Raw genomic sequence first — 26867 nt, 5'->3', positions numbered from 1 at the left:
TCATGTGAATAAGTTCAGCAGATCCCGTATAGCAGGAGATCTTACAAGGGGCCTACAGAGCCCTGGGCATGTGAGGGTGACACACAGGGAGGAAGCAGGGCGGGGCTGCAGGACAGCTCAGATGCAGTGACAGCCACAGCTGGACGGTGGATGGACAGGACCCAGAGCAGGGGGGAGTCTCCCACATTTTGTCCACGGTGACTCAGGATATGACTACTGTCCTTCTCTCTTTGGACCCTGCATTCTGGGAGGCAAGAGAGGATGCTGATAGAGTCAAAAGCCAGAGGGGAACAGAGGAGCTGGGAAGTCCACAAACTAGACAACTTGACCACACTGAAGAATCTAGCCCCAGACCTGGGGAGAATGCCTTACCACCAAGGCCAGGGTTGGGCACAGATTAAAAGAAACTGCTTCCCTCTGACCGGCTATCCTGACGCCAGACATGGGGGTAGGATTTTAAGCAGCCCCTCCAAAAAAAAAAAAAAAAAATGACAGATGGATAAAGGATGGATAAAAGAAAGGGAGCCCCTCTGTCTCAGAAGAGTGATTCTGCCTCTGAGCCCCTCCAAGCACAGGAAGGGAGACACGTTCTCTCCATTGTCCGGCTCCAGCCTTAGCAAAGCACTTTGCATAGAATAGATCCTTACAGGATGCATGCTACATAAATCTGAACAGCAAAACACTTGAAAACAATTTTGCGTTCGTGCCTAGTTTGACCCCCAAAGGCAAACTGTGGTCATTGCCTTAATACTGCGTAGCTGGGCCTCATTTGTAAGCGGCCCAAAGTTAGCAGGCGCTGGCATATTTGCACAGCAGAATTGATTTCCTCCCAGGTTGCAGGCTGGGCAATTTAGAATGAAACGAAATCAAATTGCGCGTGGCCTATAATTTAGGAGCGAGAACCCTCAGGCAGCCAGGTGGAAGGGCAAGAGCACGTCAGCGGGTTTTTCTCTTACTGCCTGTCACGAACTCGGCTTTCAAGAACAGCCCTGTGCCCCTGCCAGCCAATGCCTGAAATTCCACTGTGACCATTTTAAACCCTTGGTTTTTCCAGCTATTACACTGCAAATCACCTGGGGAAAATAATCAGGCATTCTGGCTAGCAGTAAATAAGAGAGGATTTTGATGGCAGGAAAAGCACACAGGCTGTCAGAGCGGGGTCAGCAGGCCACCGGCCTTGGCATGGTAATCTGCATTTCCCATCTAGATCTCACTGAATCCTCACGGCCGCGTGAGGGACAGTCTTTTACTGTCCCCATTTCACAGAAAAGGAGACTAAGGTCTGTGGATGTTAAGGCATTTATCGAGGATCACAGAAGTAGTGGGAGCAAAGCTGAGACATCAGACTCCGTGTCCTGGTCTCTCACACTATCTTCCCTGCCACTCCAGAGGGCTTGTCGGAGATGAAGCTCTCACCTCTCAGCCTGCAGTGTCATTGTGGACCGTCACACACTTCTCTGAACCTTAGTTGCTTCTTCTTTAAAGTGATGTCATGGTTCTGAATTGCATCTCCCACAAAATTCATATGTTGAAGCCCTAACTCCAGCACTTCTGAATATAACTGTACTTGGAGATAGTCTTTAAAGAGGTGACTAAGTCAAAACAAGACAGTTAATCTAATCTAACTGGTGTCCCTCACGAGAAAAGGAAATTTGGACACAGAGGGAGACACCAGGGATGTGCGTGCGCAGAGGGATGACCATGTGAGGACACAGCAAGAAGGTGGCCCTCTGCAAGCTGAGGAGAAGCCTCAGAAGAAGCCAACCCTGCCGGCACCTTGATCTCGGACTTCCAGCCTCCAGAACTGTGAGAAAATAAATTTCTGTTGTTTAAGCCACCCCGTCTGTGGTACTTTTTATGGCAGCTTGAGCTCATACAAAGTGCAAGTGGTGAGGTTGGGGGACAAAGTCTCTAAGCCAGTGCCTCTCCAACTTTCTTCTGCAGGTGTCCGCAGATCACCTAGGGATCTTACTGCAGTTCGGTGGGGCTGGGATGGATCTTCATTTCCAACACACTCCCAGCACACGCTGATTCTGCAGCTATCTCCGGCTTCCCAGCCCAGGCTCCTGCCTCAGCATCGTGCTGTCACCTCCCTGTCCAGCATCTGTAGTTCATCACAGAAGAGGAGGTGCCCTTTAGGTATGTTAAGATGAACCCAAAGACACAGGCATGAAAAGCAAGGGAGGGGACAGTGAGAGACCAGCGAGGAGTCTGGTGAGGTGCTGGTAGGCAGAGGCATGGATAGAATGGGGAGGAAGAGAGCAGGCCACAAATTGCTGTATCGAGTATAACCAGTCATTTAGTGAGTATCTGCCACGTGTCTGACACTGGGTCGGACACCAAGCCGCTGTCTCGTGCAGGACGGACCATGCTTGGTCCTGGTAAAAGAGAACACTTAGGTTCTCAATCTAAAACACATAAAACATCACTGGTATAAAACCCACATGCAATTACTAGAACTGTAAGTTGGCGGAATTAATAGCCAGCCATTGTTGGTATTAAGCAATTACAGATAAAGGTCAATTTAGAACACTGGGGTGATGTTCTTTAAAAGATAAGTGTCTAATATTCAGTCAAGCATAACGACGCTTTCCATACATGCAGGACAATATTTATACATGATGGTAAACTTCTTCTGGCCGAACATGTAAGATGGATACAAAGTAGTGAAGCAAATGATCACTGTATCTAGGATGGAGGATCTGAAGGATATGAGTACTTTAATGAGCAATAAAGTGAAAAAAACAAAGACACATAGGATGTTTTTAAAAAGTAAATGTTACTCAGTACAGGTAGGTGTACCAGGGTGAGACGCCCCACTGAATGACGAACATTATACGGAGTGTTGATCTGCAGAAGAAGAAAGTGACGAAGTTGAAACAATGGAGCATTCCATCAGTTTTACTTTATTATAATAATACAGTCTTTGTTTTAAGAACTAGAAAAAGAATCTTAGAATTTAGGCATTGATTTAAAAATCTGCCATGGGCAAGCTTGTGATAACATGATTTGAGAGTCTGTGGTAGGCAAAATAATTGGCTCTCAAGGATGTCCATGTCCTAATCGTCAGAACCTGTATATATGTTAGGTTACACGGCAAAGGGGAATTAAGGTCACGGGATGGTATTAAAGTTGCTAATCAGCTAACCTTAAAATAGGGAGATTATCTTGATTATCCAGGTAGGCCTAATGTAATCACGAGGTTCTTAAAAGCGGAAGGGAGAGGACTTCCCTGGTGGTGCAGTGGTTAAGAATCCATCTGCCAATGCGGGGACACAGGTTCAAGCCCTGGTCCGGGAAGACCCCACATGCCGCGGACCAACTAAGCCCGTGTGCCACAACTACTGAGCCTGCGCTCTAGAGCCCGCGAGCCACAGCTACTGAAGCCGGCGCGCCTAGAGCCCGTGCTCCGCAACAAGAGAAGCCACCGCAATAAGAAGCCCACGCACCGCAACGAAGAGTAGCCCCCGCTCACCGCAACTAGAGAAAGCCCGCGCACAGCAACGAAGTCCCAATGCAGCCAAAAATAAATAGATAACATAAATAAATTTTTTTAAAAAACCTTTAAAAGTGGAAGGGAGAGGTAGAAGGGGATGTGACTATGAAGAAGGGTCGAGAGATGCAACATTGCTGGCTCTGCAGATGGAGGGAGTGGGCCAGGAGCCAAGGACTGTAGGTGGCTGCCAGAAGCTGGAAAAGGCAACAGGTTCTCCCCAGAGAGCCTCCATCGACACTTTGATTTTAGCCTAGTGAGACCCCTGTGAGATTTCTAACCTACAGAACTGTAAGGTAATCAATTTATCTTCCTTTTTAAGCCATCAGATTTGTGGTAATTTGTTATGGCAACAACAGAAAACTAATACAAGGTCAGGATTTGTCCAAAAATCCAAAAGCATTCTTAGAGCTGGAGATGGCAGCACATGATTTCAATTTCTTACTAGGAGAATTGATGCCTTCCTTTGGAACAATTCAAAGATTATATATGACATCCACAGAAACTTCCCCAATATGGGATATCTTCCTGAAACACATATCAAATTTGACCACAAACTACTCTTATTCTTGCAATGGGAATGCCAAATAAATACCATTAAACACTTAGGTAAAATTTAGGCAAGATGCAAGATGACTGAAAGAAATCAGTGAAACAACAGAAGGTCCTCAAATACAGAGCAAATCCCATCTTTGGTTTGAACCTGAGTTGTCCACAGATATATGTTATGGGATGTTGTTAGCAAAAGCCTACAAAAAAAAAAAATCTAGTTTGGCTATTTCACTTTTAAAGGGATTAAAAATGCATAGTTATTATTTTAAATATGTCTAGGACTTTTCTAAACTAAAGAAGCCACACATGAAATATGCAACAAAAATAATATTCCGATAAAATAAAATTCAAATAAGGAAACAAAAATGTCTGTGGACTATGAAAGAGAAGGTTCACATACAAACAATCCTGAAACTGATTCCCACAGAAATTACTTTTCTGGCCATTGCAGACTGAGGTATAATTTTGACTGAGCAAGATGCTATTTTGTTTTCTTTCTATTTTTTTCTTGGAAAAAGAAAAATCAAGTAAGTACTATATGGATCTAGATATTGTTTTAAGAAAGTGAAAACAGCAACATAAAAGATGGCGAGCCATATGAAATTAAAATATTTAATAATTTTCCCGCTTAATTCTATCATACGAAACCTCATTACAATGTCTGAACTTGGTATGTAAATTTTATACTCATTCCTGATTCTAAATGTGGCTTTAAGAATATTTTTTGATAATTCCAGTTGCTCTGCCTCAGCAGAACTGAATAAAAACTCAACAGAAGTTTCTCCCAAATGAAATTAATTAAAAATTTAAAAAAAATCTAAGAACTACAGTGATTCAAGAATAATGGTCTATTTTGACATCACTGTTAACAGAACACAAATTATGTGATCATGTTGATTACAACATCTCAAAATTTTGCTGAAATGAAGGCAAGAAAAATAAATTTTATAGAATAAACATGTAAATGTATGAATTATGTATGTTATGCCCATCTAAACATCACCAATCCATCAACATTGTATCCAAACATGTGCGATAATAATTAAGTTTAGCTGTCTTTGACATTTTGCTGGCGTTAGCTATACAAAAATCGGAGCTTTACATATTGTTTTTTGTCATTATGAAGGCATATTTGTCAAGGTAGAATTTATATAACTATGAGCTTCATTTGTGACTTTTACATATTTAGGCATATGGTCTGTGGCCTCTATTTGTTCTCCTGATTCAGATCCAGAACACGGCAGGGGCAGACCCGATTTTATTTGCTCATCGTGAGAGCACTGAAAGGTAGGGATTGTCAAGCCCATTTTACAGATAAGGAAACTGAAGCTCGGTGAGATGGAGCTTCATCTGCTATTTCATAAGAAATAGCAGAACCAAAATGCAACTCCTAGTTTGTTAGATGGAAAAGCCCAGGATGCTTCACTGCACCCAGCCTGGTGGAACCAAGGATTGCTACAAACATTTCATGGATATACTAGATGTTACGCAAGTTTTCAGAAGGAAGGGATCACTGGACCCGTGTGATGCAGGAAGGACCTGGAAGAATAGCTGGGGAACATCTGGTTCTGGCAGAATGATGGTCGATGAGATGTCATGAAGGATCCTTCCAACGAAAACAACTAAAATGCTGGATGAAGCCTGCATTCTACGCTGGATAAATCTATCAGCAAGATGGCACAAAAGCAAGGAAGTCACAAAACCCTCAAAACAAAGGGAAACCAGGAACCCTGGGAGGTACGCTGCTTTCACCCTCAGAGTTTCTGCTGCCAGCATTTGCAAATGAGAGATGAAATCCAAGGCCCATCAAAGGCAGGGAATCTAATAGGAGACCTCATCAATAAAGCCAGGACTTTCAACATAAGTGAATGTAAAATAAATCCTACCAGACAGAACAATACAATTACAAGTTGTCTCCCTGAAAAAAAAATCTCTCTCAAGAATTCAGAACCATCAGTTCATCTTCACAGGGGTTTTTGGTCCAAATCCACACTACCACTGCGGTCCGAGAACTCTCAAGTGGAAAATTTTAAGTGGTTACAAATAGATAGAGGTCAAAGTTTTGTAGTTCCCTCAGGTAAGCAACGAAACAAATGCAAATCCTCTCTGAAGGATTTCTACGTTAAAACAAGCATGCACTGTACTCCAATAAAGATGTTAAAAAATAAAAACAAAAAAAACAAGCATGCACACACCCAGAAACAAAATGCCATGAATGAGAAACAGCAAAACATAGGAGATAGCAGAAAGAGAGATCAAAGAACAGATATTGAAATGTAAAATAACTGTGTTCAATGTGTTTAAAGAGAGAGCTTAAAAATATGAACAATAAGCAAGCAGATTTGAAAAGAACCTAATATAACTTTTAGAAATTAAAAAAATAATAATTGAAAGAAAAAGTCACTGAAAGGATAAAGAGCAGACTAGACCAAGCTGACAAGGAAATTAGTCAACTGAAAGTAGATCCAAAGAAAGTATCCAGGATGCGGTCCAGAGAGATTAAGAGACAGAAGATGTGAAAAAGCAAACAAGAGACATAACGAGTATTTCTCTAGAAGGAGAAAACATAATGGTTCTGATGTGATATTTGAAGAGTTAACTGGTAAATGTCTAGAACTGTTGCAAGTCACCAGTCCTCAGATCCAAGAAGTTAAGTGAGGCATGGTAGAGACAGGTGGTGCTCACCAAGTATCACATGTGCTTTCTTACATGTCTCAGACTGTCTTGTCGTTAGGTTGGGGCCATGTTGACTATTTCTGGTTAAAGTTAATTCCAGGCCAGGGCAGTTGAAGAACAATGCCTTCTTGTAGGAGACGTCCTGATGGACTGGGGATGCAACTCTTCCCCTTTTCAGAACTGAGCCACTATCCCTCTCTGGGAATCACTTTTGGCCAAAGGCTGCTACCTTGACCACATTATGCTCACTGTACAGGGGCAGCACATACCCACTAAGGATGGATACAAAGTCCTGGCCTTCTTTTCTCATTGGGGACAACTCTGAAGGGTCAACCCCACTCCAGAGCTCCCTGGGTGGTCAGCAGAGGCCTCTGATGCAACTTCTCCTTCTATCCAAGCCTGCTTCCCCCACTTCCTTACAGGTGTTCCTGAGAACACTCCCTCATGAACTTCTTGCATGTACATCTTTGTCTCAGAGCCTGTTTCTGGGAAACCCAACCTAAGACACCTCTCTCTCTTCCCCTTCTGTGGCGACCTAGAAGGCCACATGTTCCAGATGGAGCAGCTATGAGGTGGCAGACCTTCCATCTGCCTGGGCCCTTCACAATTCCTCACTGACCACTTAGCTATGTAATGTGAGGGTGAAATAAACCTTTGCTCTGTTAAGTCACTGAGCTATCTGGGGTAATGTTTAAACTCAGCATAGCCTAGTCCTTCCTGCTTCCTACAGTTATTCATGTAAAGACAGCTGAAGTAACCATTAAGCTGATGAATTCAGAGAATATTTCTAGCATATTAATTATAAAACAAGGGCAGGAGAAAACAGCATGTTCAAAAGGAAAAAGAAAAGAAGAATGTAAAACTCAATTAAAGAGCGCAGGAAGGGAAGGGCAACAGAGAAAACAGGACAAATAGAAAGCACATAAGATGATCAAAATAAATGCAAATATTTCAATACTCATTATAAATATCAACAGACTAAACCGTCCCTTTAAATGACAAATATTGTCAATCTAGATGAAATCCAACTATGTGCCATTTACATGAGACACAACTAAAATATAAGGACTGGGAGAGATTACAAGTCAAAGTAAGGAAAGAAATAAACCAGACACATAACGAAAACAACAAAACTGGAGTCACTGTACAACTATCAGACAGATGCTAAGACAAAAAGCATTACTAGATATAAAGAGAATCATTTTTTTTTTTTTTTTTTTTTGTGGTACGCGGGCCTCTCACTGTTGTGGCCTCTCCTGTATCGGAGCACAGGCTCCGGACGCACAGGCTCAGCGGCCATGGCTCACGGGCCCAGCCGCTCCACGGCATGTGGGATTTTCCCGGACCGGGGCAAGAACCCGTGTCCCCTGCATCGGCAGGCAGACTCTCAACCACTGCACCACCAGGGAAGCCCCAAGAGAATCACTTTTTAGAAATAATAAGAACTTTACTTCACCGGAAAGATACATTTACAAACTTGGATGGACCTAAAAAACACAGGCTCAAAATATATAAAGCAAAAACTGACTTACCTACAAGGAGTAATTCACAAATCTGACACCATTAGGAAAGATTTTTAACACATTTCAATTATGGATACCTTGAGCAATCGTTAAGTTGCATAAAAAATCAAAATGGAAGTTAGAAATTAATTAGAACTGCATATGTGGACTGCAGTTAAAGCAATACTTAGAGAGAAATATATATATATTTAATTGCTTACATTACAGTGGTAGAGTGATTAACTTAAGAAGTTAGAGCAGTAACAGCAAAATAAACCCAAAGGAGAAAGAAAATAATAAAAATAACAAAAAGACATTAGAGATATAAAATACATAATAGAGAGGCTCCACAAAGCCCAAATCATCTTCAATTTTTTTTAAAAAAGACAAACTGACAAGATTAACCAAGAAGAGAACAGAAAAACAAAAATGACATATTCATGTCAATAGACACAGAAAAAGCATGTCACAAGATCCAATACCCTTTCATGATAAGAGAATACTCCACAAAATAGTAATAGAACTTCTTTAAACCAACAAAGGCCATCTACGAGAAACCCACAGCTAACATACTTAATGGAATGCTTTTCCCCTATGATCAGGATGTCTGCTCTCACCACTTCTATGCAGCATTGTAGTGGAGATTCTAGCTAGGTCAACTGGACAAGAAAAAGAAATAAAAAGCAACTAGATTAAAAGGAAGAAGCAAAACTATCTCTATTTGCAGATAACATGATCTTACATACAGGAATTCCTAAAGGAACCACTAAAATACTATTAGAATAAATTAGTTCAGCAAGCATGCAGAATATAAGATAAATATACAAAACTCAGTTTTCTATATTCTAGCAATAACAATCTGAAATGAATTTAAGAAAACAATTCCACTTACAACAGTATCAAAAACAATAAAATACTTAGAAATAAATTTAACAAATCATTTTAATGGTGCAAGACTTGTATACTGAAAACTACAAAACATCACTGAAAGAAATTAAAGAATAACTAGACAAATGAAAAGACAGCCCATATTCATGGGTTTAATTTACTTAATATAATTAAGATGGTAATGCCCCCCAAACTGATCAACAGATTCAGTACAATCTCTCTCAAAATCCTGCCTGGTTTTTTTGTTGGTCTGTCTGTTTGCAGAAATTGACAAATAGATCTTAAAATTCATAAGGAAATGCAAGGGACCCTGAACAGCCAAACAATCTTGAAAAAGAAGATCAAGGTTAAAGGACTTACACTTCCCAATTTCAAAACTCATTACAAAGCACAGTAATCAAGGCAATGTGGTACTGACTTAAGAAGAGACAAACAGATCAATGGAATAGAACTGAGAATCCAGAAATAAACCCTCACATTTATAGTCAATCAATTTTCAATAAAGGTGTCAAGATAATTCAACGAAACAATAATGAATAGTCTTTCCAATAAATGGTGCTGGGACTGCTTGATACCCACATGAAAAAAAGAAAAGAATAAAGTTGGACCCCTATTTCACATCACATGCAATAACTAACGCAAAAAAAATGGATCATAGACTTAAATTTTAGGGATAAAACTCTTAGAAGAAAATATAGGAGTAAATCTTCATGACCTTGGATCAGCCAAAGGTTTTTTTGCTATAACATCAAAAGCACAAGCAACAAAAGAAAAATAATAGATAATATTAAATTTTAAAACTTTTGTGCCTCCAAGGATACCGTCAATAACATGAAAATGCAACACACAGAATGGTAGAAAACATTTTCAAACCATGTATCTGATAAGGGACTTGTATCAAAAATATATAAAGAACACTTACCACTCAACAACAAAAAGACAAATGACCCAAAAAAAAAAAGAAAAAAGAAAAATGACCCAACTTAAAAATTGGCCAAAGACTTGAGTAGACATTTCTCCGAAGAAGATATACAAATGGCCAATAAGCACACGAAAAGATGCTCAACATAACTAATCTTCAGGGAAATTCAAATCAAAACTACAATGAGATATCACCTCATATCCATTAGGATGGCTAGTATAAAAAAAAACAAAACAGAAAACAAGTGTTGGTGAAGATGTGGAGAAACTGGAACACTTGTGCACTGTTGGTGGGAATGTAAAATGGTACAGCCACTGTGGAAAGCAACAGGGTGGTTCTTTAAAAAACAATTTTTTTTTAATGGCCAAATGATCCAGCAATTACACTTCTGGGTACATACCCAAAAGGACTGAAAGCAGGGTCTTGAAGGGATCTCCCTACACCTATGTTCATGTCAGCATTATTCACAATAGCTAAAACATACAAGCAACCTAGTACTTATTGATGGATGAATGGATAAGCAAAATGTGGTATGTACATACAGTGGAATATTATTCAGCCTTTTTAAATGAAGGAAATTCTGGTATATGCTATAATATGGATAAACCTTGAAGACATTATGCTAGGTAAAATAAAACAGTCGCAAAAAGAAAATATTATATAATTCCACTTATATGAAGTACTTAAAGTAGTCAAATCATAAAGACAAAAAGTATTAATGGTGGTTGTCAGAGGCTGGGGTAGGGGAAAATGGGGAGTTCTTATTTAATGGGTACAGAGTTTCAGTTTTTCAAGATAAAAAGAATGGAGATGAATGGTGGTGATGGTTGCCAAACAAGGTAAATGTAATTAATACCACAGAACTGTGCATTTTGAAATGGTTAAGATGGTAAATTTTATGTTAAGTATATTTTGCCACAATAAAAATAAAAGTTAAGCGTAGAGTTACCATGTGACCCAGCAATTCCACTCCTAGGTGTGTACCTAGGGGAATTGAAAATATGGCCACACAAAAACTTGTACACAGGGCTTTCCTGGTGGCGCAGTGGTTGAGAGTCCACCTGCTGATGCAGGGGACACGGGTTCGAGCCCCGGTCTGGGAAGATCCCACATGCCGCGGAGCGGCTGGGCCCATGAGCCATGGCCACTGAGCCTGCACGTCCGGAGCCTGTGCTCCGCAACGGGAGAGGCCACAACAGTGAGAGGCCCACGAACCGCAAAAAAAAAAAAAAAACTTGTACACAAATGTTCATAGCGTTACTCATAATAACCAAAAATTGGAAACAATTTAAGTGTCCATCAACTGAAGAATGAATAAACAAACTGGTATATCCACAAATGGAATATTATTCAGCCATAAAAACAACTGAAGTACTAATCCATGCTACAGCACAGGTGAACCTTGAGAACACTATGCTAAGTGAAAGAAGGCATTCACAAAAGACCACCTACTGCATGACCCCATTTATATGAAATATTCAGAAGAGGCAAATCCGTAGAGACAAAGTAAATTAGTGGTTGCCATAGGCCTGCGAGTGGGGGCAGTGGGAAATGTCTGCTAATTGGTAGAGTTTCTTTCTGCGGTGTTAACGATGTTCTAAAATTCAATTTGGCGATGGTTTTGTCCAACATACTTTGTGTGTGTCAACATACTAAAACCCACTGAGCTATATACGCTTAAAGGGAGAATTTTATGGTATGTGAATTATATTTCAACAAAACTGTTATAAAAAGAACTTTCTACAGAGAAAATGCAGCTGTAGCATCGAGTGGCTCCTCGCACAATTCCACAGTCTGTCACTCACATAGACTAAGAGATAAACGATGCTCCCTCGGGTGGGCAACATGGTGGCCCTGCTCAGACAATTTTCCAGGTAAATTCTACCAAGCTGTCAGGAATGTATAATTCTAATATTATACAAATATTACATATATTGGGCTTCCCTGGTGGCGCAGTGGTTGAGAGTCCGCCTGCTGATGCAGGGGACACGGGTTCGTGCCCCGATCCGGGAGGATCCCACATGCCGCGGAGCGGTTGGGCCCGTGAGCCATGGCCGCTGAGCCTACGCGTCCGGAGCCTGTGCTCCGCAACGGGAGAGGCCACAACAATGAGAGGCCCGCGTACCGCAAAAAAAAAAAATTACATATATTTTCCATAGAATAAATAGGCAACACTCTCCAACTCATTTGTGGTTGGCACCATCTTAATCCCCAATCCAGGGGAGGGCAGTATAAGAAGGAAAAATTTCAGGCTAATTCAATAAATAGATTTAAGGATCCTAGACAAACTATCAGCTGATTTCAGCAATAGATTAAAAAGATACTCCATCATGACCAAGTAATATTTAAATGCAAGGTTGCGGACTTCCCTGGCGGTCCAGTGGTTAAGACTCCACACTTCCACTGCAGGGGCACAGGTTTGATCCCTGGTCAGGGAATTAAGATCCCGCATGCTGCGCGGTGCGGCCAAAATAAATAAATAAATAAAATGAATAAATAAAATGAATAAATAAATGCAAGGTTGGTTTAACATTAGTAAATCAATCAATGTAATTCACCACGTTAATAACTTAAATGAATCATATATGGCCATCTCAAAAGATATACTGGTAGAAAAAAATTTATTACTGATTAGAGGGGAAAAAAAATCCTAGGAAACTAGGGATAGAAAGGAATATTCTTAACCTGATAAAGGTTATTTATACACATACACACACACACACAAACACACACACACACCCATACACACAGAAAGAGCTAACATTATATTAAATGATGAAATGTTGAAAGCATTCATTTAGATTAAAATCAAGAACAATACAAACAGCCTGCAATCATGACTCCCTTTCGTAAGCTCCCAGGTATTCTCGTGGTGGTGATCCAAGCGCCCTCTGTGAGAAATTCTCGGCTGGAGAAACCAGTTGCCTATTGAGATGGCTTCCTGTTTCAGGTGCCCAAGCCCACCTACCCAACACCACTCCCAGCCACTGATCTGGCTCTGCTTCTGTTCCTTCATAATTATCCCACTACTCTATTTCATTTTTCTTGGATCTTTACAATAGCTCTGTGAGACAGATATTATCTCCATTTCACAGATAAGGAAACTGAGGCTTGGAGAGGTTACACGTCTTGTCCAAATTCCCACAGTAAGCGGCAGAGCTCCAGTGCCAGGCTGGGAAATGCTGGAAGCACCTCTGGAATCTTCCTGCCTGTGCCCCTAAATTAACGCTTCCAGGACAATACGGTGAGTTTACCTGTAGCCTGGGGGCCAAGGCTACCGTTAACAAAAGATTCTCAATTTGACACAAAATACTCTTGTTTCCTGGCCAAGTGTCATGCCATGTTCCATATTAACTTGCTGTCTAGACTTCCCTGCTTGTCTCTAGGTTGGGTCTGTGTAGGAGTCAACAGCTAGATATTTATTCCATTCCTTGAGCTGTTTGTTCACATCTTTCACAACTCCCTAATGTACCCAGGTCTGTTATTAGACACAGGGAACTTGAAATTGTGAGGCACGTACCCAAGTCCTACCTTCTACAGGAAGGGAGAACTGTCCTTTCCTGTGAGTAGTCCATTAGGAGGAATGCACCAGAATTAGAACCCTGAGGATGCCAAGAGGCGCTGCCCCACTCTCCGCTGATGGGTGAGGCTCAGAGAGGGTAGGGAAGTGGCCCAGGCCACACAGCTGGTTGATATACGAAGGGAGAGGTGGCCGTATAGGGCAGCCTGCAGAGGTGCCAACCAACAGCTGAAGGGGCTCAGGGAAGGGAGAGGGCACCTGCAGCTCCACGGAGAAGGAGGCCAGAAAGGCGGGTGGAGGGGCAAGGGAGGTAAGCCTTCTTCAAACAGAGGTCAAGAGAAGTGAATATCCAATCTGGTGGGAAGTCTAGAGAGAGCACCAGTGTGGCTGGAGAAGAGGGTTTACAGATGAAAAACAGTGGGGGAGGTGGGTAGGGGTTGGGCCTGTGAATACCAGGCAGGGAGCTGGGGTGGGAGTCTGTGGGAGGGGCTGCTTAACGTCTCCTCCCAACACACTCCACCCCTCCAAGTGCGGAGTGCACAGGAGAGCTGATAATAATAATAACGGCCAACATTACTGACTTCACCATATGCCAGGCACTTCCCATAGGTTACCTCATTCAATCTTTACCATTACCTGAGGAAGAGATTCTAGCACCACCCCATTTTACAGATGCAGAAACTGAGGTAGGGAGACTAAGGGCACTCTGCCCAAGGTCATTCTGCAGACCAAGTACTGGAACCCACAGAGCCCACCAAAAGTAAACTTAATATTTCTATGAAGTATCCTATTTTAAATACTCATGAAAATTATGCATTTACTCCTTAATATGTTTGCATCTGTTTGAATATTTTAAAAATGCCTTTCCCCCTCCCCCACTAAATCCTCAAATAAAACTACCCTCCGGGCAGGCAGAGCCACTGTGTTTCCTCTGTGGCCGCATGAAACTTGGGCGTGATGCTGGGAAACCCAGGAGCCCAAGGAAGGTTCTGAAGTAAACGGATGTGACGTGTGACGTTGGTTCTCTGCCTCTGACTGGTGCCATTTTACTAAAGAGAAAATTGTCATCTCCATCATTTATGAAAAACCGGACAGAGAAGACACATTAATCTTCAGCCCTCAGGGGCGGTCCGGTGCTCACCCTCAGAACGCCCATACATTCAGAATCCTAGCAGTTTACCCAAGGTCCCCAGTGAGACCATTCTCTCTCCTTCACTTCTTTCCTGGGCAGAGTCTCTGAACCCAACCTTGACCAAAACTCCCAGGAAGATATCCGAACAGATACCCATAATCCCCACCCCAAGAGTTCCCACACCTGCCCCCTGATTTCCCAGCTCCAGGCCTTTACTCATGCCATTTCTTCACTTGGAGTGCTCTCCCCGCCCCCCCAAATTCTACCCATCCTCAAACCCAATCTTACAGGTCGCCCCCTTTGTGGAGACATCCCTGATTCCCTCCTCCCCCATGATGGAAGTGACCAATCCCTCTTCTGAACCCATCTGTCCCTCTCTGAGCACACACCCTAATCCACTTTGCAACGGAAGTGCCCCTGAACGATTTAAAATCTTCCCAGCCAACACAGAGCCCCTTAAGGCCAGGATTTGTATGTGATTCTCCTCTGGGCCCCGCACAGAGTAACACCTTGCACATAGTAGGCAGTCAATAAAAATGTCACGAGTGAATGAATCAAAAGATCACCGTGTCCCCGCTAATCACAGCCACTAGTTCTCCGTGAGTAGGACCAACCGGGGCAGTGCACCAGGAAGAGATGTCTACAGCCTTGTGAGAACAGAGGTGGGCCACCTGCCCAACAGCATTGTGGGAACCTGGTCTCATTTCCAGTGTGTCTGTTACCTGCCGCATCCTCATCTCTGCCCTTCAACAGCTCCGCATCCTTCTGATTTTCCCCCGATGCCATCTTGCTGGCATCACCTAGCCGCGCAGGCTTTCAGGAAGAGGGTTTTGTGGTTTGTCTCCTCTTAACCTTCCATTCATGATGCTGAGATCATTTGGGATTTATTTTTCTGGGGAAAGTCGTAAGGGCTTGGCGGTCGGCTGGGTGGAAAGGAGATCTCCCCTCCCTCCCTGACATCCTCCAGATGAAATATCCATGAAACAACAGTTATTCTTGTTCAAAGAGGAAGGAAACATAACACCGAAACAAGGGTGTAATGAGATGACGTTTACTTTGCAAGGGAAGGAGGAGGTGCACCACTGGCGCAGCTCACAAGCAGCATGACCTCGCCTAATGCTTATGAAAAACGCAGATTATCAATGTATCCCCGGTGTTTTGGGGTAGCTGCCCTTGAGCACCCAGGCACAGGCGGATCAATAACTCTCTTCATCGCCTCAACGCACACCTGGCCTGGGCCTCCTGCAAAGGATGAGAACAACCACAAAGCCACACTCTGAGGTGACTCTGCCCCTGGCCTGCTTTCAAGCACCCCCAGGAGCGTCCTTAAAAAATTGGTACTCAGACAAGGGCTGCTAGCTTCACCTCTGTAGCTTGAATCAGTAGTCTCAATAATGACTCTGCTTCAGGAAAAAATACAGATGTCACAGGGAAGGGCTACAACTTAAACGGTTTTAGGATCACTTCCGTTTCCAGGTTTGGTGTAGGTGAGGGAAACAGGAGGTCGAATTCCCCAATGGGAGTCTGGGAGGGGCTCCTTGAAGAGAGTGGGTGTACACAGAGCAGACTGGTTGAAGACATAGCAGTCGCCATGTTGCAGAGGCCAAGCCCTAGTCCCAGCCTGGAACTCAACCACCGGAACAACAGCACGTACCTGGGGCACCTGTTCTATGCTGAACAGCCTGGGGAGCTTCAGGCTTAGCATCTTGAAGCCGAGCTGGGAAGACTGGTGGGTGACGGCCGGTCCCTGTCACCAGGCCTCGCTCAAAGTTCTGACATGGCTCCGGATGCCTCTGGCCAGCCGGTGTCCGAGCTGCTTCACTGAAAGAATACAGCGTGAAGAACTCCAGTGAGTGTCAGCCTAACTCCAGCTGGATCAAGACTGTCAGATTGTTTCCCTAAGGGACATACCCTTGCTTGTGATGGCAAAATAACCAGGCTTCCTTAAAAACAATAGTGAAACTCTCAGACGGCTGAGTCATTCACTCCGAGAGTGATAGAGGGAGGTACTTAAATCATAATAGGGCAATCATAAAATTACAGCAGCTGGAAAGGGCCATAGAGGTCACCCAGTGCCCTCATGTTGCGCAAGAGGATCAGAGGGGTGGAGTAACTTCCCCAAGGTCACACAGCTCCGGGAGAGCTGGGGCTGCTCCCTCTCCCTGCATCAGGTGCTACACCTGGACAGACAGTGAGATCCCGGGTCCGAGTCCATCAGGCGCTGTGCTCCAGATCACCCAAAGAGATGCAGCACTCCCACAAGGCTGACTGGAGCGTGGCTGCCCTAAGACACACCAAAGGACCAGACCAGGTAAATCCGAGGCACGCTGAATCAGAGCAACAGGGCTGCTTAAATGCAGGATTCAGACTGTTTAATAAGCTGTGAGTAATGTAAACTAGAGGAACCCAAAGCCCTCAGGGCAGGCCCAAGACACTGAAAAATACTAGCTGGGTTCCGCAAAGAAAGAGCAGAGCTAGGAGTTTACCATAGTCCGTGCCTCACCTACTCCCCAGATCTGCCACCTCCTCAGAGCCCCACGGACGGGTTCTGTCCCTGCCTCCGAAGGCCCCAAGACCTTGCCTGTACCTCTCCTGTGGCACCATCCACATCTGCCTGCAGGCAAAGCTACCCGCCTAGGCCTTGTCTCCCCTGCACCCCCATCCGCCCCAACTGGGAAGGACCCTCCTGAGATGGTTGGAAACGCAGGGTGTGTGCCTGGCTCATCCCAGGCCTTCAGCAAACGCTTATTTAATGATGCATCCTTTGAACTTAAAGTGATTTTTTTGTTTTTGTGGTTTGTTTATACTTTTGCTTTTTATTATAGTTCTTTAGGTCGTATGCATTATTATCTGGAACTGTGTAGCAAAATATAATATAGTTATGTTTCATCGTAAATATGCATCTTTATGGTGTAAGCAATTATTCATAATAGTCAAAAGGTGGAAATGAGAGGGATAGAGAAGGATAATTAAATAGTTTAGAAATCCCACTAGGGGCTTAAAGACAGGGAGGAAGGGAGTTTGGGAGACTGTTATAAACTAATGACCACTCAAGAAAAGAATCCAGTAACCTAGCAACAGTCAGCACTACCTTGAAGGAAGACCAGGTGCATCTGAGCGCCAGACACACTCAAGCCACAAACTCTGAGAGTTACAACACAAGACAATAGATATGGGGTCTGAATCTTGTTACATGAAGTCAGGGAGTTAATGGTCCTTAAAGAGTAGCATCTCTGCATGTAACCAAGACAGGAATATAGGTGAAAGGGGAAAGAAACTGAGATGAATTACTATATTTAGTATATGTTACCACTCTTTTGCTAACATACGTATGATTTAAATAGTGCCATGACAGTCCCGGTTAAACCATGTAGGGTCAAAGGAGGAACTAATGATGTAAGCCTTGACGTCTGCCCAAGAATGTAAGCCTTGACGTCTCCCCTCCCTACTTTTGCTTTGATTATAAAAATGTATCCCTCTTTCTTCTCGCGGCTGTGCTCCGTTGCCCGCCCGCTTGTCTCTCTCACAAGCATCTTATGCTAATAAACTCACCCTGTGCCCATTGCTTTGCCTCACGCTGAATTCTTTGTGCAATGAGACAAAAGAACCTGAGCTTCAGTAAGTCCTGACACCAGGTGAGCCGCTTCAATTAAAAGCCAGTGGGTTCGAGACCCCTCCTAAGTCAGAGCTCGTGGGTTCAGGTCCCAATCCGAGGTGCGGCTGGGTTACCATTCAAGAAGGAGTGCTTCAGAAACAACTCAAGTGTCCACCAGCAGGTGAACAGAGAAACTAGCAAATAAGCAAAATGCAATCTACACATGCAATGGAATATTACTCAGTCTTCAAAAGGAATGAAGTTCTGATGCACGCTACAACATGGATGAAAACTTGAAAACATTATGCCAGGTGAAATAAGGCAGGCACGAAAGGCCAAATATCGTGTGATTTCAGTTATGTGAGGGGCCTGGAATAGGCAAGTTCAAAGAGACAGAATAGAGGCTGGCGAGGGAGGGAGGAACGGGGGCTGTTGTTTAAGGGGTACAGAGTTTCTGTTTGGGAGGATAAAAAGTTCTGGAAATGGGTAGTGGTGATGGTTGCTCACTACTGTAAACGTAAAATGCACTTAAAAATGATAAATTTTATGTTGTGTATATTTTACCACAATAAAAAAAGTTTAAAAATATTTCTGAATGTGTTCATTGCAGCTCTATTTACAATAACCCGGAGATGGAAACAACCTAAGTGTCCATCACCGGATGAATGGATAAAGAAGATGTGGCACATACATACAATGGAATATTACTCAGCCATAAAAAGAAACGAAATTGAGCTATTTGTAATGAGGTGGATGGACCTAGAGTCTGTCATACAGAGTGAAGTAAGTCAGAAAGAGGAAAACAAATACCGTATGCTAACACATATTATGGAATTTAAGGAAAAAAAATGTCATGAAGAACCTAGGGGTAAGACAGGAATAAAGACACAGACCTACTAGAGAATGGACTTGAGGATATGGGGAGGGGGAAGGGTAAGCTGGGACAAAGTGAGAGAATGGCATGGACATATATACACTACCAAACGTAAAACAGATAGCTAGTGGGAAGCAGCCGCATAGCACAGGGAGATCAGCTCGGTGCTTTGTGACCACCTAGAGGGGTGGGATAGGGAGGGTGGGAGGGAGGAAGACCCAAGAGGGAAGAGATATGAGAACATAAGTATATGTATAACTGATTCACTTTGTTATAAAGCAGAAACTAACACACCATTGTAAAGCAATTATACTCTAATAAAGATGTAAAAAAATTTCTGAATGCAAAATAGTATAGAAAATAATTTTTTAAAGCACATGTACATTTTACCCAGGTTAAAAAATAAAAGTTGATACTTTGCAAACAAATGAACAACACTGATGTAAGTGGGCCTGGCACGCCTTGGTCCTCCTGGTTTTCTGATCTAAATAACCAAGACACTTTCACTCCCAGATGTACCACTAATTCACCTGGTGGCAGGATGAGAGGCAACGGTCTGGTACCAGGGGAGACTCAGGCACATCAGAAAAACCTCTAGCAATAGTGGGACCAAGGTTAGGTTTCCACGGACTTGCCCACCTTGGTCCCCTGGTTCTCCCTGGATTTCAATGTCATGGGCAAGAAAAAGGAAAGAAATGGTCCCTACTCTCACAGCACACACCATCCAGGAAGGATGACCCGACAAAACATACAAAAGGAGGGTAATACTTAGCAGCATACAATTCACACACTTCATTCAACCAGTGTGTCCGGCATTTTTATCATGTGACGAATAAGGTTAAGGGCTCGATGTAGAGCTGATTACACCCTGTGAGCTGCAGCAGCTGGAGGGAAAAGGAGAATTTAACTGAAATAAAAATCGCATAGGTTAGTGACACACAGAATGGAGGAAAATAGGTGTCCTCCATACCATTGTATGCCTATGTTGCACAGGAAAACATTTTTAAAAAGATGAAAAGACAGTCCTTGTCCCCAAGAAGTGTATAAAGGAAAAGATGAGACAGATATGCACCCAACTAACCAAGACAAGTCACCCTCGAAGGACAGGAACCCTCATCCACTCTGTGCCAAGCCTGTGCTGGTCACCTTGCCTGCCCACCTGGTCTCCTTCACCTTCACCACTCCGTCTCAGGAATTAAGGCAGAGCAGTTAAGGGCCTCGGGGCTGGATTCAAGCCACATGGGTTTAAAGACTGGTTTGCCATTTCCTGTGCAATTCCAGGCAAGGAACTTAACTCCTTGTGCCTTAGTTTCCCCATCTGTGAAATGGAAATAACAGCAGTTACTTTCTGCATAGGGTGGTGGTTATGATTAAAAGAGAGAACCTATGTGAAGGGCCTGCCGTAAAGTAAAGATCCAAAAAACGCTTGCTATTGTTAATCATTTTCAGATATGAAACTGATTTTATATTTTGCAGGCAGGAAAACCGAGGCGTTGGAAAGTTAGGGGGCTTGCCAAAGATGCTATCATTTGATTTCCGGTTTGCGTGGATGTCTGTGGAGGGAGGTTGGGGTGGGGATGGGGATGCTTCTGGAGTTGTGTTATTTGATCTGAGGACTACAGGCTACGTAGAGAGATTGGAGACTTCGAGACTGCATTCTGTGGGACCCTAAGTTACATTCCAGGGACCACTTTTGTGGGGGTGGACGTTGTACCAGTAACTAGGAGAAACAGAAAGGTTACTTCTACCCCTATTTCAACCAGAAGATGTCTTGGTTGAAATTTTTCTTAATTATAGTAAAAAATATAATAACACAAGTCCTCTCTTTGAGAAAGAAAATATAAGAGGCATAAGTTTCCTTTTAAGAGAAGTCACTTTGATTAAGGGGAATTAAGTCTTAGCACAAAGCACTAGGACTTAATTTTTCTTTGCTACTGAGAAAAGATGAAAAATACAGTGTTCACTATGATGTTTATAAACTAGATGCTGAACAACGACCCTCTTTGCCAATTAATCAGGTTGAGACAAAACTCACAGGTAAGACCAAACTTGATGTTGCTGTTTCAACAGGTGGAGATTTCTTGTGTGGTGTTTTTCCACCATTTAAAGAAATAAGGACTCTCCCATTAATACATTGTTATTTTGCATGTAAAACGTAAACTTTTATGTTTGTCAATACTGTGAAACATCCATGGACGATCATGGGCAGTGACTAAAGCATAGCTGATGATTTCTATGTTGTGCCCATTGTTAATCATTTCAGATTAACTGCACATAAAATGAACTCACTGGTCTTTTTAGCCATCACAAACTAAAGTTCTTAATTTCACCAACATTGTAAAAACCAGAGTGTAATTTCCAGTATTTCAAACTGCAGCTTGGTTTGTTGTCTCTTTTCACAGAGGTCTTAGAAATAAGACTGAATAAAACAAAAGGCTTCAGAGAATTCTGAAATCAAAACACAATGTGAGGGACTTCCCTGGTGGTCCAGTGGCTGAGACCCCGTGCTCCCAATGCAGGGGCCCCGGGTTCGATCCCTGGTCAGGGAACTAGGTCCCACATGCCACAACTAAGAGTTCGCATGCTGCAATGAAAAGATCCCACATGCCGCAACTAAGACCCAACACAGCCAAATACATAAATAAATATTTTTAAAAATGCACAATGTGAAGCTTTGCTGATATTTCAACAGTATATTGGTGTTCCATATAGGATTTCATTTAAAAGAGGATCCACAGCTTTAAAATATGTTTTAAAGCAGCTTTAAAAAAAAAAAAAAAGAAAATGGGCTGTTATACACTTTCAGGGACCTGCCAAGTTCTCCTGATTTAGCCCTAAAAAAAAAAAAGACAAATCACAACAACAAAACCACCACCAGGAGGTTTCAGGCTAGTCCTGGCAGATTTAACCAAGGGAAATTAACAAGAGGTGAAATTTGCACCTGACTTCTTATCTGTTTCAGGCTAGTGCTCTATCCATATTCCTAGATCCTCCCCCAGTAAACTTTAGCCTACACACTGTGTATCCCAGGCCTTAAAGGACATGGCCAGCAAAACTTATCACCTCCCGAATGAATATGTTTACATATTAGGTGGCTGACTATAAACTGATGGGCTGTTTCCCCAATGAGAGGGTCCAAAAAAATATACAACTTCTAGGGATGCAAATGGTACACACTCTCTTTATCACATTAATTTATTAATTTAGTTAGACGTACCTATTTAGAATCCCTTACCATATCCAACATAGTATTAATTTAATTTATTTATTTTAATAAATTTATTTATTTTGGCTGCGTTGGGTCTTCGTTGCTGTGCGCGGGCTTTTTCTAGTTGCGGTGAGCGGGGGTTACTCTTCATTGTGGTATGAGGGCTTCTCATTGCAGTGGCTTCTCTTGTTGCGGAGCTCGGGCTCTAGGCGCGCGGGCTTCAGTAGTTGTGGCTTGCAGGTTCAGTAGTTGTGGCTCGTGGGCTCACTAGTTGTGGCTCGTGGGCTCTAGAGCACAGGCTTAGTAGTTGTGGCGTGTGGGCTTAGTTGCTCTGCGGCACGTGGGATCTTCCTGGAGCAGGGCTCGAACCCGTGTCCCCCGCATTGGCAGGCAGATTCTTAACCACCGCACCACCAGGGAAATCCCAGTATTAATTTTAAAATATTGTTTTTCCACTCCTAGTTCATAGAAATGTGTGTTCACAATCTTTGCATGCATCTTTGACAACAGTATCTTCATAACACTGCCACTTTTTGGAGTCACCTAACACAGTTTAAGTAAAATATTCTCAGGCTTCCCTGGTGGCGCAGTGGTTGAGAGTCCGCCTGCCGATGCAGGGGACACGGGTTCGTGCCCCGGTCCAGGAAGATCCCACATGCCGCGGAGCAGCTGCGCCCGTGAGCTATGGCCACTGAGCCTGCGCGTCCGGAGCCTGTTGCCCCGCAACGGGAGAGGCCACAACAGTGAGAGGCCCGAGTACCGCAAAAAAAAAAAAAAAAAAAAAAAATCTCATTTCCATCTAAGTTATTCGAAAGCTACACTTTTTGAAGCTGTGTTTAATGCTATTGCTAAAAATGTACCCCAAGTATTCATTCGCTATTATGACACTGTAGGCAATTTGCTTTCAAACACTTCACACAGACAGTGTGATGTGAAAATGTTAGTTTTAACCCATACCCCTGGGGTGGTGGTTCATTAGCATTTGAAACACAAACCTTAAGTTCACATTCCAGAGGCCACAACTTTGGTTCAGTTGGAGTTATTTTGGATCAACACCAGAGGGTTTACTAATTAGCCAGATGGATGCTGTCTCATTGGAGAAATGAGTGGAATTAGAGAAATGTACACTGATGAGAAGTGTTGCCCAGGCACCCTCCCTCCTGCATGAGCAGAGGATGCCCCAAAGCGGCTCCCCCTCTGAATGAGCCCAGATGAGCCTTACCAGGAGGATTCTGGGCTTGAACCCATAAGAAGTTCAGCTGACGCATGCCACCAGACAGCTGTCACATCAGCTCACACGAACTTTCAAGAAAGGTGCTTAAGAGCCCCTAAGAGGGTAGGTTGCAAGGACTTCTGCCAACAAAACAGGTCATCTTAATGTTTTTGTGCCCGCTTGGGGGAAAATATTTGTTTGGGGGGAGGGGCAGGGGGTGGGACTCAGCCTGAGACTCCCGCTGTGCTGCGCCACCTGCCGGTCAGGTTGGGGGTCCTCTAGCCCTCATGGACCTCGAAGTACTGATAGTGCCTGAGACGGTATTTCCAGGAACTTCACATGTGCTCGGCTGGAAGTCACACCACCACTTTGTGTACTACTAAGACCGAAAAAAAATTGTCGCCAATTATAATCGTGAGACAGCACTGATTGGAAATGAATCCTGATTTCAGAGCTGTTTTAATGTTTAAAAAAAAACGTGCACGTAGTAATGGATGAAATACAGTGAGGGTAAACGAGTGATTGGCTCGGGTCAGTCTGCATAGCTACTCTCTCCAGACCCACTACTCTGGTTTTTACAGAGATCATTAAAAGCTCTTTCACAACAAAACCAGTACTTGCAAATGGAAGACCAGATTCCTGGGAATAAATCTCAATCTGTATTACATTTTTTGTCCTTCTCTCTTTTTAAATTGATTGTGTATGTCAGGTGTCTTCTGAAAGGATCCCAAACAAGCATTGATGGCGAGAGTTTCAGGTGACCGTGACTTCCTTCAAGCAGCCCATACAGCCCATTGTTCAACATACAGGAACAGAGCGACCCTAAACAGGAAGAACTCTGGATGGACCCAGCTCCCTCTTTTCTGAAAAATGTTATGTTGGAAAACATAAAATTCCTTGCTGGGCATACATAGCAAAGGCAAAGAATGCTGTTTGGAAGGGAATCTCTCCATTGCTTGCTTTTAGAAAACTACAAGCATGAGATCAGAAAGTTCCTGAGAAGAGATCATACATTTGACCCAAAGAAGTGAGGTTACCAGCAGGAGTTCAGGTTCCGTGAGAAACCAGTGGGGAGTAAGTGGAGAGAGGACCAGAATCACCTTTTGCCCCTACTCATCAGTCCGTCCTAGGCTGGGTGGGCCCCAGAGCTGTCTGAACGCTGACTGGTCCTGATAAGGCCCCAGCTTCCTGGATGTGGCGGGAGGCTGCTAGCTAAGGGGCAGCTGCTGGTGAGGCTCGGGGTCTGAGTCACACTTCAGACCCTCTGCCTCCTCCAGGCCTGTCGAGATGTCCTTCATGGTAAACAGAAAACAGCTCTGAGCCCAGGAGGTGACCGGGCAGAGTTCCCATTCCATCCCTGTACCAGAGGACCACCAAAGGTCCTCAATACCACAGAGGACTAACGTGCCCTTGGGGAAGAGGGTGGGAGGCAGAGCCTAGAAGCAGCCCCCACGTCACCTTCAGACGTGAAAATTAAGATCTTTTGAGTATCAAAGGACACTATCAAGAAACCAATAAGAGCCCATCGACAGACGAATGGATAAAGAAGATGTGGTACATAAATGCAATGGAATATTGCTCAGCCATGAAAAGGAACGAAACTGGGTCATTGGTACAGACGTGGTTGGACCTAGAGACTCTCATACAGAGCGAAGTAGGTCAGAAGAGAAAAACAAATACCGTACGCTAACACATACATATGGAACCTAAAAAAAAAATGGTACCCATGAACCTAGTTGCAGGGCAGGAATAAAGATGTAGACACAGAGAATGGACTTGAGGACACGGGGTGGGAGGGCGAAGCTGGGGCAAAGTGAGAGTAGCATCGACATATATACACTACCGAATGTAAAATAGTCGGCTGGTGGGAAGCAGCCGCATAGCACAGGGAGACCAGCTCGGTGCTTTGAGATGACCTAGGGGGGTGGGATAGGGAGAATGGGAGGGACATGCAAGAGGGAGGGGATATGGGGACATGTGTATGCATATGGCTGATTCACTTTGTTGTGCAACAGAAACTAACACAGTATTGTGAAGCAATTATACTCCAATAAACATCTATTAAAGAAAAAAGAGAGAAAAACAAATATCACCTATTAACACATAAATGTGGAATCTAGAAAAATGGTACAGATGAACCGGTTTGCAAGGCAGAAATAGAGACACAGATGTAGAGAACAAACGTATGGACACCAAGGGGGCAAAGCAGTGTTGGGGTGGTGGTGGTGGGATGAATTGGGAGATTGGGATTGACATGTATACACTAATATGTACAAAATGGATAACTAATTTAAAAAAAGAAAAAATATATTGACAGATAAAAAAAAGTAATAAGACAGCCCACAGAGTGGGAGAAAATATTTGCAAACCACATATCTGATAAGAGATTAATATCCAGAATATATAAAGAGCTCCTACAGCTCAACAACAACAAAAATCAAACAACCCAGTTCAAAATGACTTGAATAGACCTTTCTCCAAAGAAAATATACAAATGGCCAATAAGTACACAAAAAGGTGCTCAGCACCACTAGTCATTAGGAAAATGCAAATCAAAACCACAATGAGATACCACTTCACACCCATTAGGTTGGCTATTACAAAAAAGAAAGAAAGAAAGAAAAGAACAAGTGCGGATGAGGATATGGAGAAATTGGAACCATAGTGCATTGCTGATGGCATTATCAAACGGTGTAACTCCTGTGGAAAACAGTATGGTAGTTCTTCAACGGGTTAAACATAGAATTACCATATGATCCAGCAATTCCACTCCTCAGTATATATGCAAAAGAATAGAAAGCAGGGACCAAACAGATGTTTGTACACCCATGTTCACAGCAGCATTAGTTACAATAGTCAAAAGGTAAAGACGATCTAAGTGTCCATCAACAGATGAATGGATAAGCAAGATGTGGTATATACATACAATAGAATATTATTCAGCCTCAGAATGGAGTGAAATTCTGACACATGCTACAACACGGATGAACCTTGAAACCATGCTAAGTAAAATAAGCCAGACGCCAAAGGACAAATATTGTATGATTTCACTTATATCCGGTACAAAGTCAAATCCATAGAGAGAGAAAGTAGAATGGTGGTTGCCAGAGGCTAGGGGGAGGAAGGAATGGGGAGTAATTGTTTAATGGGTACAAGAGTTTCTGTTTGGGATGATGAAAAAGTTCTGGAAATGGATAGTGGTGATGGTTGCACAACACTGTGAATGTACTTTGTGTCACTGAATTGTACACTTAAAAATAGTTAAGGGCTTCCCTGGTGGCGCAGTGGTTGA

General features: G+C 43.1%; 1 protein-coding gene across 2 annotated transcripts in view; it reads right to left on the bottom strand.

Annotated features, from left to right (window-relative positions):
- The window catches only part of PAQR5 (progestin and adipoQ receptor family member 5), a gene marked incomplete at its 3' end in the record, with an annotated part of 47005 nt that extends 30549 nt beyond the window's left edge, over positions 1-16456 (bottom strand). For both annotated transcript variants that reach the window (XM_082649167.1, XM_082649166.1), the window contains exon 1: positions 16340-16456. In XM_082649167.1, coding sequence (XP_082505293.1) covers positions 16340-16390 — 51 coding nt within the window. In that variant the 5' untranslated portion in view covers positions 16391-16456. The remainder of the gene's footprint in view (positions 1-16339) is intronic.
- Positions 16457-26867: the final 10411 nt, after the last annotated feature.

This window comes from Grampus griseus (genome assembly GCF_964374135.1).
Source record: "Grampus griseus genome assembly, chromosome: 2".
NCBI lineage: Eukaryota > Metazoa > Chordata > Mammalia > Artiodactyla > Delphinidae > Grampus > Grampus griseus.
Note: the sequence above shows the minus strand (reverse complement) of the source record. Positions and strands in the feature narration are given on the sequence as shown.